The sequence below is a fragment of the Cnephaeus nilssonii genome (genome assembly GCF_951640355.1).
Source record: "Cnephaeus nilssonii genome assembly, chromosome: 4".
Lineage (NCBI taxonomy): Eukaryota > Metazoa > Chordata > Mammalia > Chiroptera > Vespertilionidae > Cnephaeus > Cnephaeus nilssonii.
The window spans coordinates 64,477,075-64,495,543 of NC_137075.1; the positions used below are offsets into that span (position 1 = coordinate 64,477,075).

The 18,469-nt window shown below is 51.3% G+C and overlaps 1 protein-coding gene and 1 pseudogene across 2 annotated transcripts in view; both read left to right on the plus strand.

The window, feature by feature from the left end:
- Positions 1-3,144: 3,144 nt before the first annotated feature.
- LOC307097706 (transmembrane protein 230-like) lies at positions 3,145-3,992 on the plus strand (annotated as a pseudogene). Its single transcript has 2 exons — positions 3,145-3,299; positions 3,774-3,992. The product of its transcript is annotated as a transmembrane protein 230-like (transcript).
- Positions 3,993-6,844: 2,852 nt separating this feature from the next.
- ANKDD1A (ankyrin repeat and death domain containing 1A) overlaps positions 6,845-18,469 on the plus strand; it is a gene marked incomplete at its 5' end in the record, with an annotated part of 33,563 nt that continues 21,938 nt past the window's right edge. The window contains 4 exons of the mRNA XM_079769205.1: positions 6,845-6,878; positions 11,284-11,387; positions 13,508-13,606; positions 14,686-14,784. Of these exons, the coding sequence (XP_079625331.1) occupies positions 6,845-6,878; positions 11,284-11,387; positions 13,508-13,606; positions 14,686-14,784 (336 nt within the window). The remainder of the gene's footprint in view (positions 6,879-11,283; positions 11,388-13,507; positions 13,607-14,685; positions 14,785-18,469) is intronic.

The following is an 18,469-nucleotide window of genomic DNA, read 5'->3' on the forward strand; positions in this document are numbered from 1 at the left end:
GTGGGGAGGGAAGGTGGGGGTGAGCAGGCCAGCAGGGGGGCTGTTGGGGGTAAGCAGGCCGGCAGGCAGAGTGGTTAGGGGCAATCAGGCAGGCAGGCAGGCAGGCAGGTGAGCGGCTGGACCCAGCAGTCCCGGATTGTAAGAGGGATGTCCAACTGCCAGTTTAGGCCTGATCCCTGTAAACCGGCAGTAGGACATCCTTCGAGGGGTCCCAGATTGGAGAGGGTGCAGGCCGGGCTGAGGAACAAACCCCGCCCCCTACCCCCCCCTGCACGAATTACCTGCACCGGGCCACTAGTTTTACATAATTATAAAACAAAATTAATGTTAAAAATATCTGAAACAAATATGGAGCAGCCCCCAAACCCAGCAAGGTCAGAGCTAGAAGGACAATCCAGGGGTCTCTGGACTCCTCCCGAGTGTGGCCTGGGTCACCGGGAACCGCAAACCTACACGTTCAGGGCTCCCATCAACTTGGGGGATCGTGTGCCATTGCGAGGCCGTCCACCGTCCTTCCCTCCGTCCCTCTCTCCCTGCGGTTTAATGGTCAGCAAAAGTGCCTACAGGGAAGCCGGGGAGTGGATAACAACCCCGCAAGTAAACAGATAAATGTTGTCAGCATGAGAAATGTCCAAACCTGTAGAATTTAAAAAATAAGAGTTTATTAGTTTATTTGAGCTAAACAGAGGATAAGCCTGGAAACATATCTAAACAGACAGAGAAAAATGCTTCCCAGAATGACAGTTTGCGGGGTTTTTTAAATGTATTTGGAATTGAGGAGGGAAGTAAGGAAGATTACCTGGAGGTGGGGAGAACTCGAGGCTGGGGTTGGATTAGAGGATAGTTAAGATTATGTGCTCTCTTGAAGGTGGTTAAACTTCCAAGGGATCTGAAAAAGAGGCATTTCAGAGATGTGTTAACTTGAACCAGTGATTTTCAACCTTTTTCATTTCGTAGCACATGTAAACTAATTACTAAAATTCTGTGACACACCAAAAAATATGTTTTTTGATGATCTGACAAAAAAAAAAAAAAAGGTATACTTTTGATTCATTCACAGCGCCTGGCTCTTGTTGTGTTGGCTGTTGTCATTTATTTTATTTTATTTGACAATCTAAGAGAAAAGAGGTGAGTGCCCCTGAATAAAATAGTCAGGTGTTGCATGTTTTAAAAATCCTTGCTGCACACCATTTGAAAATTGCTAACCTAGACAGTGGACAGGGCTTGCTTAAGGCAAAGACAACCTTTTATTATAGGCCTGAGGTGTGATTGCCCACCATGACCTGCCAAGGGGGGAATTTTTTATCAGATCACCCTGGGAGGTCACTTCCAGTTAGATCTATTACAGTGCCTCTTTTTCTTTTTTCTTTTTTTTTTTTTTAAATATATTTTTATTGAGTTCAGAGAGGAAGGGAGAGGGGGAGAGAGAGAGAGAGAGAGATAGAAACATCAATGATGAGAGAGAATCATTGATCGGCAGCCTCCTGCACGCCCCCAGGCATGTGCCCTTGACCGGAATCAAACCTGGGACCTTTCAGTCCACAGGCTGATGCTCTATCCACTGAGCCAAGCTGGCTAGGGCCAGTGCCTCTTTTTCACCCATGATATTCACGTGGCATGTTCAAAAGTATTAAACTGAATTTTTACAGCCTCTGAAGGAGGCGACTGACTTGTGGGCACGCCATAGGGCTATTGGGGTGGTGGGGGAGATTCCAGGGCAGCGGGATGAGCAGAAATAATGATTCTGTATGAAAACACAAAGCTGGGCAGTGGACATTTAGGGGTTACACACACACACACACACACACACACAGAAAGAGTGTGATTGGAGGGAGATGAGAGTCAGAGACTTGGGAGGAGCGGGAGGGGTCCTATGGACATGACTGGCTCTTTGGGGAAAGACATGTTGAAATATGGTTTCCAGAAAGCTTTGCTGTGTCTGAATTTTCTTGAATTCCTTGACACTTGACAAACAATGACCTGCATTCGCTTTCAAGGCTTTGGAGCCAGACTAGTGCTTCTTTTGAGCCTGAAACGACAGGGCAATGGGTTCTGAGTGGGAGCAGGTGAACCCAGTGTTATTAGTGCCACAGAATCACACATTGTGACTGTGCTTGGGAGGAGAAGGCTGCTGTGCCAGGGACAGTGAGGGTCGGGGTGGCACCATTACCCTGGGGGAGTGACACTTAGCAAGTCCTGAAAAGCGCCAAGGAGCCAGCCATGGAAGGGGCTGCTCCAAGCAAAACGGAGCCGCAAGTGCACAGGCTCTGAGGCAGGGCAGACGGAATACCGTTCTGCTGCGGGAACTTGTGCAAGTTTAACTTTATTGTTTTCCCCCTCCCTGAGGAGGAACATAGAAGACATTTGAAATCGCATGCCTTACTAAGCTACAAAGTTAATACATAGAGCTCATACATGACAGCAATTGGCCTTACTTTTTCCACAAAGCAAGTTCTTCACCTGTTTTTCCTCAGCTTCATATTTCCTCCTTATTCCTAATCAGTGTTAAGGTCAGTCACTTCCCTCTGTCACACAGACTCACACCGGTCCAGACTCACAGCCACCCCCGCTCCCCTACCCCAGGCCCCAGCGCTGTGCTCTCAGGCCCTCTGCCCATCCATGTCAAACCTGATGGCCTCTGAATTACTTGTTCTTCTTGTCCCTCAGCCCCACAGTCCCTGATGCCAAAGGGGTGGAGGCAGCATATATGTGAAGCTGGGTACTCTTTGCTTTGAGAAAGACATGGAGATGGCGTGTGTGTGTGTGTGTGTGTGTGTGTGTGTGTGTGTGTGTGGTGAGGGCTGGAGATGCACGGTGAAATGGGCTCTGCATCCTGGCAGGGACAGAAGAAGGGCAGAGCCAGTGTTTGGCTTCCCCAAATATTTCCGTCCCAATACTCCCAGGGATAGAGCAGTGGGAACACCCGAAGCTCGGTGGCCTTGTCCAAAGTGACCCCCGGGGTATTGCATCTATACTCTGACTCGTACAACCATGGTTGTGTTTGAACCAGTCTGTGCGGGGTGGAGCAGGTGGCCGTTAGGTGAGGCGTGTCATGAGCATCTCTGTTTCCAATGGTGAGCGGGCTGTCGGCACGGACGATTTGGCGCGGCGCCGGGTGAGGGACTGTCGCTGTGTCAGTGTGTTATGACGCCATCTCACACCAACCTGGCTACTGGAACCCCCAGTAGTAAAGTGAAATACTCAAGACTCTCCAGCACAGAGGATGGCTACATCGACCTCCAGTTTAAGAAAAGCCCTCCTAAGATTCCATGGAAGGCCATTGCGCTTGCTACAGTACTGTTTTTATCTTATTTTTTAAAATATATTTTATTGATTTTTTACAGGGAGGAAGGGAGAGGGAGAGAGCTAGAAACATCGATGAGAGAGAAATATCGATCAGTCGCCTCCTGCACACCTCCCACCGGGGATGTGCCCGCAACCAAGGTACATGCCTTTGACCGGAATCAAACCTAGGGCCCTTCAGTCCGCAGGCCGACGCTCTATCCACTGAGCCAAACTGGTTAGGGCTACGGTACCTTTTTTTATTTTTTTTATTTAAATATATTTTTTTATTGATTTTTTACAGAGAGGAAGGGAGAGAGAGAGAGAGAGAGCTAGAAACATCGATGAGAGAGAAACATCAATCAGCTGCTTCCTGCACACCCCCTACTGGGGATGTGCCCGCAACCAAGGTACATGCCCTTGACCAGAATCGAACCGGGGACCCTTGAGTCCACAGGCCAAAGTTCTATCCACTGAGCCAAACCGGTTAGGGCTACGGTACCTTTTTTGATTGGCACCTTTTCATTCCCATAGGCTCCCTTCGGCTGGCCGGCTATATCAGCAAAGGGGGGGCAGACCAGGTCATTCCTGTTCTGATCACTGGCATCCTGGCGTTCCTGCCAGGGTTTTACCACCTGCGCATTGCTTACTATGCACCCAAAGGCTACCGGGGTTACTCCTAGGATGACATTCCAGACTTTGATGACTAGCACCTACCTCAGCCCTGAGGAGCAGAGTCAGATGGGTCTGAGCTCAGCTTTAAGATACTGAGCAGAAACTATAGCTTCGGGCTAAGGAATTCTGCAGGTTGCAGATGCTTAACAAAGCCATGGCCATGTTTTATGGGTCCATCCTAAGAGCTTACAGTTAGCTAACTGGACATGCTCTGTATTTCATCTCCTGGCCCTGACAAAAAGCTGACAAGCTTTTCCACATGAACCTGCATCATGGAGGAATAGCAATGCTAACGGAAGAAAGTGGGAGGTGATTCTGCAGAGGGAAGTGTTGCTGCCACCACCCTTTTTAGAGTCTTTATTGTCCGTTTGCTCTTGTGGTAAATGGAAGAAGGCAGTATGTCAACAACAGCAACAACAACAACAACAGCAACAACAACAACATGGTTGTTCTAATAAAAATGCAACTTTTCACCCTAGCTGGTTTGGCACAGTGGATAGAGCATAGGCCTGAGGGGTCCTGGGTTCGATTCTGGTCAGGGCACATGCCCGGGTTGTGGGCTCGATCCCCAGTAGGGGGCATTCAAGAGGCAGCTGATCAATAATTATCTCTCATCATTGATGTTTCTATCTCTCTCTCCCTTCCTCTCTGAAATCAGTAAAAAAAAAATACATATAAAAAATGCAACTTTTCCACCCTGCCTCGGGCATCATGCAAAATTGAGGTTTTGACTATGGTTTCCTGTGCCCGTTGTCCATGACTGTGTACCCCGGAGTATAGGCACCCCAATTTGAGATGCCCAGTACCAGGGCATCTCAGAAGGGAGAGCAGGCAGAATGCACTGAGCCCTGGGCAGAGACCCCCCGACTCTCAGTGAGTGGCCCTGGGACTCTGAGGGTAGGGTTCCCACCACTGTAAGGTGACAAGGACCATCACAGACTGTGTCCTGACACTGGCATGTGCCCATCTTCCTGCAGAGGATGCACAGAAGCAGGCATCCCAGCCGGGCCCTCAATGAGAGCAGTTGTGTAGCTGATGTGCTGTGTTTGAATTGGCCACTTACTGGCTGTGGGACCTCAGGCCTGAGGCTCCTCAGGTCTTGTGACTATCTGTGAGCAGCAGTTTTCCCGGAAAAAGAGGCTGATAACAGCATTCGCCTCACAGGGTAGGGGTGGGGAAGAGGGAACAGTGCCTGAGATACTGCTAATACAGACTGACACAGCGGCTGCTTCACAGCTGGTGCTCAGTAAATGAAGACGGTGCAAGAGGTTCGATCTGCTTATGGAAGATACCGAAATAAAAGCCTGTGAAACAATGGACTTGGATGAAGTGGTGTGGACAGCCTAGAGCAGCGCTTCTCCTACTTTAATGTAAACACGAATCACCAGGGATCTTGTTGAAACCGGTGTGGCTCAGTGGTTGAGGGTCGACCTATGAACCTATGCCTGGGTAGCAGGCTCGATCCCCAGTGTGGTGCATGCAGGAGGCAGCTGATGAATGATTCTCTCTCTCCCTCTCCCTTCCTTTCTGAGATTAATAAAAATATATTAAGAAATAAATAAGGTTCTGATTCAGGTTCTGATTCAGCAGGTGGGGGCTGGGGCACCTTCCCAAGAGAATGCCACTCAAATAGCAAAGGAGCATGACATCAACTAGGCAGAGTGCAAAACACAAGTCAGTTCTGTTTTGTTAAAAAACAAAGCAAAGCCCTGGCCGGTTTGGCTCAGTGGATAGAGCATTGGCCTGCAGACTCAAGGGTCCCAGGTTCGATTCCGGTCAAGGGCATGCACCTTGGTTGCGGGCACATCCCCAGTAGGGGGTGTGCAGGAGATAGCTGATGGATGTTTCTCTCTCATCGATGTTTCTAACTCTCTATCCTTCTCCCTTTCTCTGTAAAAAATTAATAAAACATATTAAAAACAAAAAACAAAACAAAAACAAAAAACAACCCTCTGATTTCTCAAGATGTAAAGTAAGAACAATGGAAAGCCTGGGGGGCCATCTTGTGGAGAAGCCTGCCACCCGCGCTGGGGCCTCACCTCTGCTTCAGGGACCTGGGAGAGAGGTCCCTGCTGGTCCACCAGGGACCACCAGGCGGAGCCACTCGCAGCCCCTCCCTCCAGCCCCTGGGCTTCACAGGGGAAGAGGGGGAGAGGGAGCTGGATTTTAGTCACAGTCCGCTGTGCATAATCCCCCTCGTTGTTGCCAGGCTTTTTTAGACCGGTGGCCCCAGGCTACCCCCACCAGCAGTGACGTGGCCGGGACAGCTCCTCACTCCCCACCATTTGGCATTATCCAGCTTTCTCATTGTTGCCAGTCTAATTGGCGCAAGTGAAACCTCATTCTCATTTGAACTTGTGTTTTTCTGATCATGAATAAACCGGACCATCTTTTCATAGGCTTGCTGGGGCTTCGGTGTCTTAAGAGCCTGCCCAAGTCCCCAAGGGTGGGGCCTGCTGGAGGCCTTGCACACACCTCTGGGCGTGAAGGCTGGGACAGCTCCAGGGGGAGGGGAGGAGGGACACACGCCCAGGGGGACCTGGGAGCCAGAGTGGCCCCTCCCCTCCCCGACACGGGTGGTGGGCCAGGTCCCGGGAGCCGAAGGAGGGACGGGCAGCCGGGTCTGGGATAGAGGTGGGGGATGGGGAGCGGGGGGCGGGGAGAGGCCGCAGAGCCGAGCTCACGTCAACCCCAAGGGCCGAGGCTGGGGGTGGGGGTGGGGAAGGGGGGGGAGGGTCAAGGGAAGCGGCTGCCGCCTGCACCTGGATGGTCCCCGCTCCGACTCCGCGCCCCCTCCCCTCCCCTCCCGCCTCCCCTCCCGCCCGGCTCCGGGGCTGCGCGGCGGGTGGGCTGGCGCAGGGCCGAGCGCGGGGCTGCGAGCGGCGGCATGGAGGAGCACCTGCCCTGGGAGACCGACGGCCGTGAGTCCGCGGCGCTGCGAGGCCGGGGCGGGGCGGGCAGAGGACCAGAGCATCTCCTGCACCCCCCGCACTCCCACACTCCCGCGGGGGCGACCCCGGCTGGGATTGGCTCGGTCCACGTGTCCTTCTCGGTCTTGGGCTCCTTTGTGGCGCCGAGAGGAACGTGCATGGGGCCGAGGGGACACTGGCCACGAGCCGGAGACATTAGCTCGCAATAAGCTGGCAGTGCCATCCTTGACTGAGTCCTTACTTCGTGTGCCAGGCCGAGCGACAGGCGCGCTCTTGGATCTCCAGGGCGGCCTCTGGGTGGGACCTATTGCTATCTCCATTTCTGCAGAAGGGAAAGCTGTGGCACAGGCTGGTTAAATCAGAGGCCCACGGTCACCGTCAGTCAGTGGTAGACGTGCTGAAGGCCCCGGCTCCCCCAGCATGCCTCCGTGCATGAAGAGCGGTGACCACATCAGATGGGGAAACTGAGACCCAGAGGAGAGGAACTATGGTGTGCCCAGTGCCAGGGTCTCAAGGCCAGGTAGCAGCAACCATGGGGGCATCAGCTGGGAGAGGGGAGAGAAGGATGGTGCCAGCCAGCGTCCTCAAGGGGATGGGTGTGGGGGAGGGGCTCTATCAAGGTGTTATTTCAAAGGGTACAGGGTTCTGCCCGGGACAGAGGACCACCTGATCAGGACCTTTACAATGTGCAGCAAGATGCCTGGGGGAGTGTGGGATGGAGTTCTGGGCAGAGGCCCCGGCCTGGGCAAAGGCTCAGGGGTTAGAGTGCAGTATGTGTGTGATGTGGCCACAAAGAGGACGCATGGGTTGAGGTGGATGGGAGAGAGGAGACTCAGTTTGATCTGGGCTGTGCAGGGTCAGCTTGCTCCCATTTGGACTCCTGGCTGTTCGCCAACACAAACCAGCCCCTAGGCGTCCGCTAAGAGAAAGGGAGTCGGAGCTGGAAGGGATCTCTTCAGTTCACTTTCTCTCGGCCCTCCTGCAATGTTACAGCTGAAGGAACTGAGACTCCCTGGGGGACGGACTAGCCCAGGATCCTGCTGCCAGAAAGTGGCAGAGTGGGTACTAGGACCCCAGCTTCTCTAAGCTCACACCTGCAGTGCCAGCTCCTTTCCCAAACCTGGATCGTGGTGGTTTACAGCCAAGGGGTTAAGGAAGGAAAAGCTGGGGAGCCAGTGTGAAGACCCACGTCCCGCGTGGTTCAGGGTTCGGGATCTGGGGAAGGGACCACATGCAAATGAAAGAGACGAGACAAGAAATAATAATTTGGAAATTGGGGGGCCAGGCGGGAGCCCAACCCAATAGGAACGACTCTGCTTGGACTCAGGCCTTGCCATCCTTTTATTCAATTTGGGACACACCTATAGCCCTTAGGCAGGCAATTTCCAGTAACAGACTATCTTATCAGTAAGGGTTTACATGACTGTCTTGTGGGGAAGTTGCTTCAGCTACCATTGTCTCCACTAAACAGTGGGTGCATAGCTCTGACCTTTGCCAGGGCTCAAGGGTCACCAGCATTCCGGGCTCCTTGTCCACACCTCTCTGCTAGTGAAGACAATAGCCAGTGCTTCCTGGAGATGTTTGAGATCTGAGCGGGGCTCTTCCAGAAGGGCCTCCTCACTGCAGGAAGGGCAGGCCCTTCGGAATGGGGCGGATGGAGCTATCAAGGTGGACCTCTCCTGGAAGGTGGTGTTTTCTCCATCCCCTGAAGTATGGACAGGAAGCTGTCTTCCCCTGGGCTTCTTTCCTATCATTTACCTGAGCTCTCGGCTTGGTTTTCCCTGGGGCTAATGAGTCTTAACTGAGGCAATACTTTATAGGTCAAAGGCCCCCGAAGAGACTTAATGAGTTGTGTGTTTCTCATTCATTTAACAAATATATGCCAGGGCCCAAATTTAAAAAATTACATTGCCCTAGCCGGTTTGGCTCAGTGGATAGAGCATCGGCCTGCGAACTGAAGGGTCCCGGGTTCGATTCTGGTCAAGGGCACATGTCCTGGTTGAGGTCTTGATCCCCAGTAGGGGGCATGCAGGAGGCAGCCAATCAATGATTGTCTTTCACATTGATGTTTCTATCTTCCTCTCCAAAATCAATAAATATATATATATATTGTTTAAAAATTACACACATATATATGCATGCCAGGGCCTGAATTTGGGGATATAGTAATTGACAAATCAGACAAAAATCTCTCCCATCATGGGCTTATCTTATAATGGGGAAAGCAGACTATAAACTTAAATATGTGAATATAGCATTTGCCCATGGTGAGAGGTGTTATGGAGAAAAGTAATGCAGGGAGGTGGGTAGGGAGGGTGCTTTCCTTGGTTGGGGCTTCACTGGCTCACTTCCAGGTCTTTGGCCACCAGAATTTATTTATTTATTTATTTTATTAAATGTATTGGGGTGACATTGGTCAACATGAACATACAGGTTTCAGGTGTGGGTTTCTATATTACAAGATCTGTATATTGCACTATGTGCCCACCACCCACAAATCTCCTGTCACTGCCACCAGAATTTAATCTCTGATCTTTTGCCTTGGAGGAATGATAGTGATGACAATGGTGGCACTACTTCCCAGACACCATGCTAGAGGCTTCTCATATCTTATATCTAATCATTACAATAGCCCTGGGCAGCTTATGTCTCCATTTGGAATATGAGGAAACTGAGGCACGGGATAATGAAGTAACTAAGTCATACAGCTAGACAGTGACTCAGCCGGAGCTGGTTGCCCTGGGGCAGCTACTCTGAGGTCCACAGGTTGTATCTGGGAGGCACCAGAAGGCCCAAGACCCTCTCCCACGTCTGGGAAGCCATGTGGAATTTATCAGGCAAACCAAACTGATGACAGGCCTGTCTGTCACCTCAATGCATCACTGGCCACCTGTCCCTAGACAGAGTCTGGGTTTAGACATTCACACTGGACCATACATGCAGGATGTGGGTCTGGCAGCAATAAAACCACAAGATTACCTCCTGTAATGGCTGCGCAAAGGGCCAGGAAATATTTGTGCCCGTGTGTCCAAGCATTTCTGGAGGAGGGACGGGCATCAGTCTGGGGATTGTTAGTGTCACTCATGGAAGCAGAGTTTTGTGGACCCCTCCCTGTGCCCAGCTTTGGGCCTGCTGTGAGCTGTAGGTGGATTGGGAAGGGTCCGGTGTGGCCAGGGCCCCCAAAGGAGCTTGAGGTCCAGCCAAGGAGATCAGGCATCCTCACAAGCCAAGAGCAGTCAGGATGACAGCAGCATGGGGGTCACCAGGCCTGATCCCTCCTGACTTGGCCACTAACCCTCTGAGTCCACCACTGCCCATGTAGGGGGCTGGCAGGGGAGCTCTGAGGTTCTCTCTAGTATGGCGGGGTCTCTCTTTTCCTCGTCCAGCACGGAAAGAGAGATGATCCGGTTCTTCGCGTAGAGGGGCTGGGGATTGAGAAATAAAAGAAAGAGACAAGACACAGAGATAGAAGGAAAAAGCTGGGACTGGGTGGACCGCTGCCCTCTTCTGATGGAGAGACAGTGACCCAGAGCCGATGCAGCGTGTTTATTTTATACCCCCAGATACCAGGAAGTTTCACCAAAAGTCAAGACAAAGGAGATTATTTGCATTCTTGCATTCCTGGTGCTTGACTGGATTTACATATCAAAACCCACTCCCGGACACCTGGGCAAAGATAAGAGTCAATGCTGAGACCACACCTGCCTTTTTGGCAAAGCGTGTTCCCAAGGCGTGGCTTTGCCAACCGCCACTGGGTTCAGCTGACAATAATTAAAGAATGCCCATGTGCCTTCCCAGGCGCTCTCTACACTCTAGTCTGAGACTGTCTGAAGTAAAGGTGCATGATGAGGGTGAGAGGTGTGCAGAGAGACCACAGAGAAGGCCCCCTAGCTGGGAGAGGAGAGGTGGAAGGATGAAGAGAGAAGCCAGGTGAGCTGCCCCTGGCCTCCGCAGGGCCTGACGCAGCACAGGACTCAGCTCCTGGCTGCTTTCTGTACAGCGCTGTGAAAAAGGCAGTATAGACTCCGGGGGGAATGAATTCCATTCCCTTCCTAAGAGCAGCTCTGGGGGAGCAGACATGAAGCCGGGTGATGGGGCACCTCTAACGGGTGAGGGGCACACACCTAGCTCTGTGGATGGTCTTGCCCATGGTCTCCCACGTTCAGGGTGTGGCCGAGTCCTGGCCATGTGAACCTGTGGTGAGTTAGAAGGAAACGCAAGCTGTCTGGGGAAGTCTCCACACAGAGATGGAGGAGAGGCATCCCCCCCACCCTCCATTCCTTTGGAAGACCCCAGCCCAGGAAACATTCAGGGCCAGGGAGGGGCTCTTCACTGCGCCTTGGTATGCAGTGTGGGGACCCCCACTCTCACCCCACTTTCCTTCTTCTCCCCCCAGTGCTTCCTCTGGAGAGGCAGCTCCACGAGGCTGCCCGCAGGAACAACATCGGGAGGATGAAGGAGCTGATCAGAAGCAGAGTCAACATCAGGGCCAGAAACCACGTGAGTAAACAGGCTCCTCCCGCTCCGGAGGGATGGGGACAGTGGGGCTGGGACGCCTCCCCCCAGGAGGGAGAGTTTATGGAGTCTGCATCTGCATTTGCATTTGCAGGTTGTCCACATTGTCTCAAGGTCTCTGAGGCCTCACCCGAGGTCACGGTCAGCATTCTGAGCCAGACTTGTGCAATTCCAGAACTTATACTTATAAGTTACTAGAAGCCCGATGCATGAAATGTGTGCAAGGGGCTCAGCCCTCGCAGCCATGCTTCATCGGAAGGTTGTCCGGAAGGACGTCTGGAAGGTCGTCCAGCTGTCCGGTCTAATTAGCATATTACGCTTTTATTAGTATAGATACTGTGACCTATCTGAAAGGCATACCTGACTCCAAGGAAGGTCAGGAGTCAGAGGCTGACAGATAGGCAGATAGGAGCAGAACCTGCAGGGACAAAGGTGGAGTGATGCCTGAGGTCAGAAGTCCAGTGGTTTGAGACCAAGAGAGAGCAGACCAAGAGAGGCTGAGCATGCACAAGGCAGCCATTTAGCTCAATTCTCTGAGGGCCCTCTGTGCCCACTGAATGTGTCAAGTTGCTGTGGGCCCCCGCCTGCCCTCAGGGACTCGAAGACCAGGCTGGGAGAGCAGACATGAAGCCTGGGGGATGGGGCACCTCTAACGGGTGAGGGGCACACACCTAGCTCTGAAGGCTGCAGGTGAGGTGGCCCACAGCCCTGCCGGGGAAGAGGACAGAGGGCAAAGCCATCCCTTCTGGTGGGGGACACGGAGGATAGGCCTGAGTACCACCCGGGGTAGCACCTTCTGCCTCAGGGCTCTGGCTGTCAGGAGCACCTTAGAGGAGAAGCCAGCTTGGGTGCTCGTCCGTGGAGGCTGAAAGAGTGGATGCAGGATTTCTGACTGCAGCAGGGGCTGCTCTGTCTGGGGTGACACGACAAGAGTATGACCTGGGTCTTCAGAGCCTTCCTGGGACTCAGTAATAGTGACAGGATTTCTGAGGTTTTCAGAGCACTCATCCACCTGTTTCCTGGTGATCCTCACTCACCCCTAGAGAGGGGAGGGGGGCAGAAAGTATTAATCCGGTTCATATGTTGAAGCAGGCACAGATGGGGCAGCAAGTAACCTCAGGTCACACAGCAAGTTATTGATGACTGGAGCCTTGGTCGCAGCTCCTGGACAAGCACTAGCAAGGAAGCATGGATTTGTTGGATGATAGGATGCTAATGCCAGACTTATTCATTCATTCACTCATTCATTGATTCATTCAATCAGTAAGTATTTATTAAGGGCTTACTACTCTGTGCCAGCACCGTGCTAGGTGCTAGGGACAGAGCAGAACCCATGATGCAGCCCTCTTGGAGCTGATAGTCTAGTGGGGGAGGACTGACATTAAACTGAGTATCACAAGCAATTCATTCCCACGGTGGGAAGTTGAGCTCCACGGGGGTGGGAGGGGTCTGTCCCACCTGGGGGGTCAGGGAAGGCTTCTTGAGGAAGAGGTGTTTTTTAGGAGCCAGTGAAGAAGGACAGTGTTCCAGGCAGAGACACCACTCTGAAAATTAGTGTTTCTCTCATTGTCCCCCCCACAAGCAGAAAACTATGGAGGGACACTGGCTTCCACCAGGCCTGCTCAGAGGGCCAGATACCATCATAAACTCCCAAGGTGGTGTGAGAACCAGGTGGGGGGTCAGGTGCCCTCAGACCCATTCTGAGGGAAAGAGGGGACAGAACCCAGGCCCTCAGGGGCCCTCAGGGACTTGGAGAAAAACCATAGGCCACCGGGGAAGAGTGGGGAAGCTGGCATTTGTGAGAAGCAGTGGTAGGCAGGGCCAGGCCATGCAGTGTGTCCCAAGAGGGGGAGCTGTGAAGAGTTGCAGGTGGTGGACAGATGGATCTAGTTGTTGTATTTTACTACATGCCTTTCAGCTGCTGCCCTTTGGAAGCGGGAGCTGCCAGGATGCGGCTGGGGCCCCAGTCACTGGTCACCAGAGCCCGCGAAGGCCTCCCATGCTGTCGACCAGCTTCCTGGCCTGGTGGTGGGTGGCGGGGAAGGGGTGGGAGGTGGGCCAGGCAGCCAGCCAGTGCCTCACAGGATTCCTCTCACTCCTGGCAGGTGGACAGGGTGGCCCTGCACTGGGCCGCAGGTGCAGGGCACGAGCAAGCTGTGCGGCTGCTCCTGGAGCATGAGGCTGCTGTGGACGATGAGGACGCGGTACAGGACCCCTATGGAGGCGTGTCTGTGTGTGCATGTCTGTCTGTCTGTCTGTCTGTCTGTCTGTCTGTCTCAGGGTGGGGAAGCTCACTCTGGATCTATGAGCAGCTGTCATTGCCAGGGTTACCGCGGATATGCAGATGCACAGGTGCAGAGTGGGCAGGGAGCCTGAGTCTTTAGGGGCTTTGACACTGCAGGGGTCCCATTTACCCCTTGTCCAGTCATAAAGATCTATCTCTCCATTTTCAAGGGCCTTTCAGTTCTCAGAGAGCCTTTTCAGTTCCTGCTGATATCACGTGGGCAAGGAGAGATATGGGCTGTAAAACAGATAACTGATTGGATTAGTGAAGTCACCAGAAGGCAGGTCTCTCCCAAGAGAGATGCCACAAGGCACTGTTCTGTCTAATCCTTAAACCAACAATTTGCACAAAGACTAGCAAATTGGCAAGCCGCACATTGCTGAGCACTGAAAAGTAGCAGGGTCTACAAAATTAGCTCTACAGGTTTGTGGCAAGGGCTGATTCTGACGATGACATTTGATAGGGATACATTTAAGAGTCTAAATTTAAATATTGGCCTGGCTGGTGTGGCTCCGTTGAGCGTTCGACCCATGTAACAAGAGGGCACCGTTTCAATTCCTGGTTAGGGCACATGCCTGTGTTGTGGACTCAATCCCCAGCAGGGGGTGTGCAAGAGGCAGTTGACTGATGTTTCTATCTCTCCCTCTCCCTCTCTCTAAAAATCAATTAAAAAAAAAAACACAACCTAAAAAAACCCCTGTATTTGGAAAGAGTATATTCTGAGATTGGCTCCCTCCAAATTTTTTGTGTTAAAAGGGTCCCTCTTTATGAAATGATGGCGACAGTAGACGGCAGCTGTTTTATTTAGCAACCTCCCCTACCCTGACAGTTTGCAATAGTGTATCAGCCTCTGTTTTTAAAAACGTCCTGGACTTTAAATCCCTAAAGCTGGGAGCTCCTTGGCCTGGGTGGCACTTGTGGTTTCTATTGGTTGTGTGACTTTTCAAAGCAGCCACACCTCCTCATTCTCCTCCCCTCCTCCCGTGTCCTCTCCCCTAGTTTGGGATGAATGCACTGCTCCTGTCTGCCTGGTTTGGCCACTTACAGATCCTTCAGATCCTGGTTAACTCGGGGGCCAAGATCCACTGTGAGAACAAGGTAAGGCCTCAACTGGCAGCCCGCTGGACCCCACTGCCCCTGCCCGCCCTGTCCCCGGACCCAACTGCACAGGTGTGCCCCACCTCTGACACGTGCCCTGTCGCTGCTCCCTTTGGTCCCACATACATGCCTCTGCCTGCCCCAGTTTGCTTCCTGAAAACCCAGCTGAGCTCAACTGGGACCCTCGCTGCTCCCACTGGCGCTTGGAGAAGGGCCGGAGGTGCCTCTTCCATCAACATGGAACACCTCTTTCTTCTGATCCCCTCATCCTTTACCACTCTAGATGCTATGACAGTCCGCGGTTGTCTGACCAGCCGCTTCATGCACAGAAGAGGAATACAAGTAACACCCTCAGAGGGTGGTAGGAAGATTAAATGAGAGAGAGGCGGGGACCCTGCCTCCCTTGTGCTCAGGGTGGCGGGATAGGAGAAAGCACTGGTCACCAAACTCTGGGATCTTTGGGCAAATTACTTTACCCCCCTGAATCTCAGTTTTCCCCTTTGGAAATGGGGATGCTGGTACCCACCTCCGAGCTGTGGGAGAAGCACGTGCAGTGCCGTGTATGTGTTACCGGGTGCAGTGTCAGGGAGCCCGGCAGTCCCTGGCTGCTCACTGGTGTGCGCTGTGGTTCGAAGGAGGGCCCAGCCAGTTAGAGTGCCTGGAACCCCCGCACAGTGGTTCTAAAGAAAATGGAAACATCTTGGCCAAATGCTGTCAGCCAGGGGCTCTCAACCTGGGTCCTTAGACTTCAGGGGCCCAGGGATTTGGATGGGGAACAGAACATTTTATTTCACTTCTGTCAAACTTCTGCTTGAAATTTTAGCATTTCTTTCAATGATGGGTGAATGCAGGGGTGGAAGTGGCATGGTCTCTTGAGGCCAGGGCTGTGAAGTCACATGATAGTGTGTCCACCACATTCTATTGCTGAAAGCCCATCACAGGGCCAGCTTAGATTCGGGGGATGGAGAGTACTGGATTCCCCTGAGGAGAGTAGTACAGCCCCACCACGTAGGGTGTTTCCAAGGGTGGGAAGAATTGTAGCAGCCATCTTTGCAAATAGTCCACCCCGTCTTACTTTCAATCCCTCTTCAAGGTCCTCCCCAAAGGTATTCTTCTCACAGTTAGATGAGCTGTGGACTGGGTCAGAGGCCATTCATTACCCCTGTCTGCTCAGCCCAAAGCTTACCTTGCCAGTCATTGGTGATACTTCAAGTTTTACTAAACTACAGACTGCATTCAAATTTCATCAGTTTTTTAAAAACACTTAATATTCTACAGTGCATTTAGTCGTCTTGTCTCCCTAGTCTCCTCTAATCTTGTGACCATTTCTCAGTCTTTCCTTGTTTTTCACAACTTTGACACTTTTGAAGAGTACTGGTCAAGTACTAGTATTTCATAGAAAGTCCTCCGTTTTGGTTTGTCTGATGATTAGATTGGGGTGACAGAATTTTGGGAAGGAGACCACAGAGGGCAAGTTCCTTTCTTACCTCCTGCTATCAGGGGGCATATGACACCACCATGATTTGTCGCTGGTAATGTTACTTTGATCCAATTCTGCCACCAGTTCCTATGTGTGTGGTTTTTCCATGCCACCAAGTAATTAACTCAATTCTCCACAGACACTGACCAGGGGTCCCACCAAATTAACTCAATTCTGACACCATCTACCAGGAGACAGCATCATAGTCCATAGGCTAAGGGCTGAGCCCTGCAAGCCTGCCCCACTTCAGACGCCAATCCCGAGTCCCGGCTGTTATTTGGGCTCCCCAGGAACCCCTTCCCGGGTTTGAATAATTTGCTAGAGCAGCTCTCAGAACTCAGGAAACCCATTTACTTACTAGATTACTGGTTCATTACAAAGGATATTAAAGGATATGAATCACTAGCCAGATGAAGAGATGCATAATGTTAACGTAAGAAACATTCAAACCTGTGAAGAATTTTTGTGAGTTTATTTGAGCTAAACTGTGACAATTGCCAGGAAGCAGAATCTCAATGGGTTGAGATAATGCTGCCGAGAATGGGAGTTTTGCACTTGTTTTATACACTGCAATCAAAAGAGGAGATGTAAGGGGGTTACATGAAATCCATTGGTGATAGTGTTGTAGTGTAACCCCCATCTTACAATGGACGCCTCAAAAAAGTCGAATTATGGAGTCATTTATTAAAGGCTGGTGGCATACGAGGGGCTAAAGCTCCAAATCTCGCAGCCCCGAACAGCTTGCCACGCCTGGCTTATATTGGCAGAATATCACAAAAGTATCGATTACATCTTTGAGTCTGGAATGAGGAACCTGTTTCGCGAAAAAGCATTTTTACAGAAGCAGAATTTGAGCAACTTAGTTATCTACAAATCAATGAATCAACAGAAACACATTATCTGGGACCGACCACCTGGACAATTTAGAATAATTGTGCTGTCCAGATTCTGGGATCACTGAGTCAACAGGAATGCACTATCTGTAGCTAGTAAGGCAATTTAGGATAACTGAACTGTCTTGGGTCCCAGGAATGTGCTTCGATGACCAGTGAGATCACAATCAATAAGTTCAGAAAATTCTATTGTTTTAGCAAACAAATAAGTACAGAACCCAAACAGCAGTTTCTACCTGAGATGATTGCTACCATACTTCAATAGATTAGGGAGGTGGGAGAAAGCAAAGCGGGGAAACCTCTGGGATTGGATAAAAAGTAAAATGATAGACACATGCTTTTACAAAGGTGGGCACAGGCTAGTTCACAGTCAACCATTAACCGGAGAGCAGTCACAGTGAGGGACTCTGTGGCCTCCCCGTGCATTGGTTGTGCCCTAAGGGGTCTGGAAAAAGGGAAGCTACCCTGACATTCCAAACATATGTTATCATGTTATCGTAGATGCAAAAAGACTGTAGGCTCAGTTAAGGTCAAAGTTGATCTTTGTCAGGGAAGATACAGGCCTAGGACATGACTACCCATTATAAATGGCCTTTTATTTTAAAAAGCTTTAATTTCAGACCACCCTTTGTGGTTACTTGAGGTCTCTGAGTTTGCAAGGTCACCATGCAGACCTTCCCTGAGCTTGTCAGGTTAGCATGTGCCCCCTTTTCATCCATAACAGGGTCAGGCCCCGAACAAAGGAGCATCTTGTCCTTGTGGAGTTTGGGGCCCAGCACATGGATGTGTTGTGGTTCACCAACTGGAAGCTCTCCGAACCCCCTCCTTTGGGTCTTTGTGGAGCTTCATTACATAGACATGAGTGATGCCATCCGTGGCCATTGGTGCTTGACTCAACCTTTGGTCCTCTCCATTCCTGCGTGGGGGGGGGGGGGGGGGGGGGGCTTAAGACAAAGTTTCAACCTTCTAATAGAGGTTGGTTCCCCAGGCAACCAGGCCCCAACCTTACATTACCTGGGGGCTTTTGCAGTTACCTCATTAACATAATAATAGACACCTTTATCGCTTTCAGCACTTAGGAAATTTGAAAGGTTTTAGGAGCTCTGTTCAAGGAAGAGGGATAAAGACCAAATATATATTTCTTTTTTTTTAAAATATATTTTATTGATTTTTTACAGAGAGGAAGAGAGAGGGATAGAGAGCTAGAAACATTGATGAGAGAGAAACATCAATCAGCTGCCTCTTGCACACCCCCTACTGGGGATGTGCCCTCAACCAAGGTACATGCCCTTGACCAGAATCGAACCTGGGA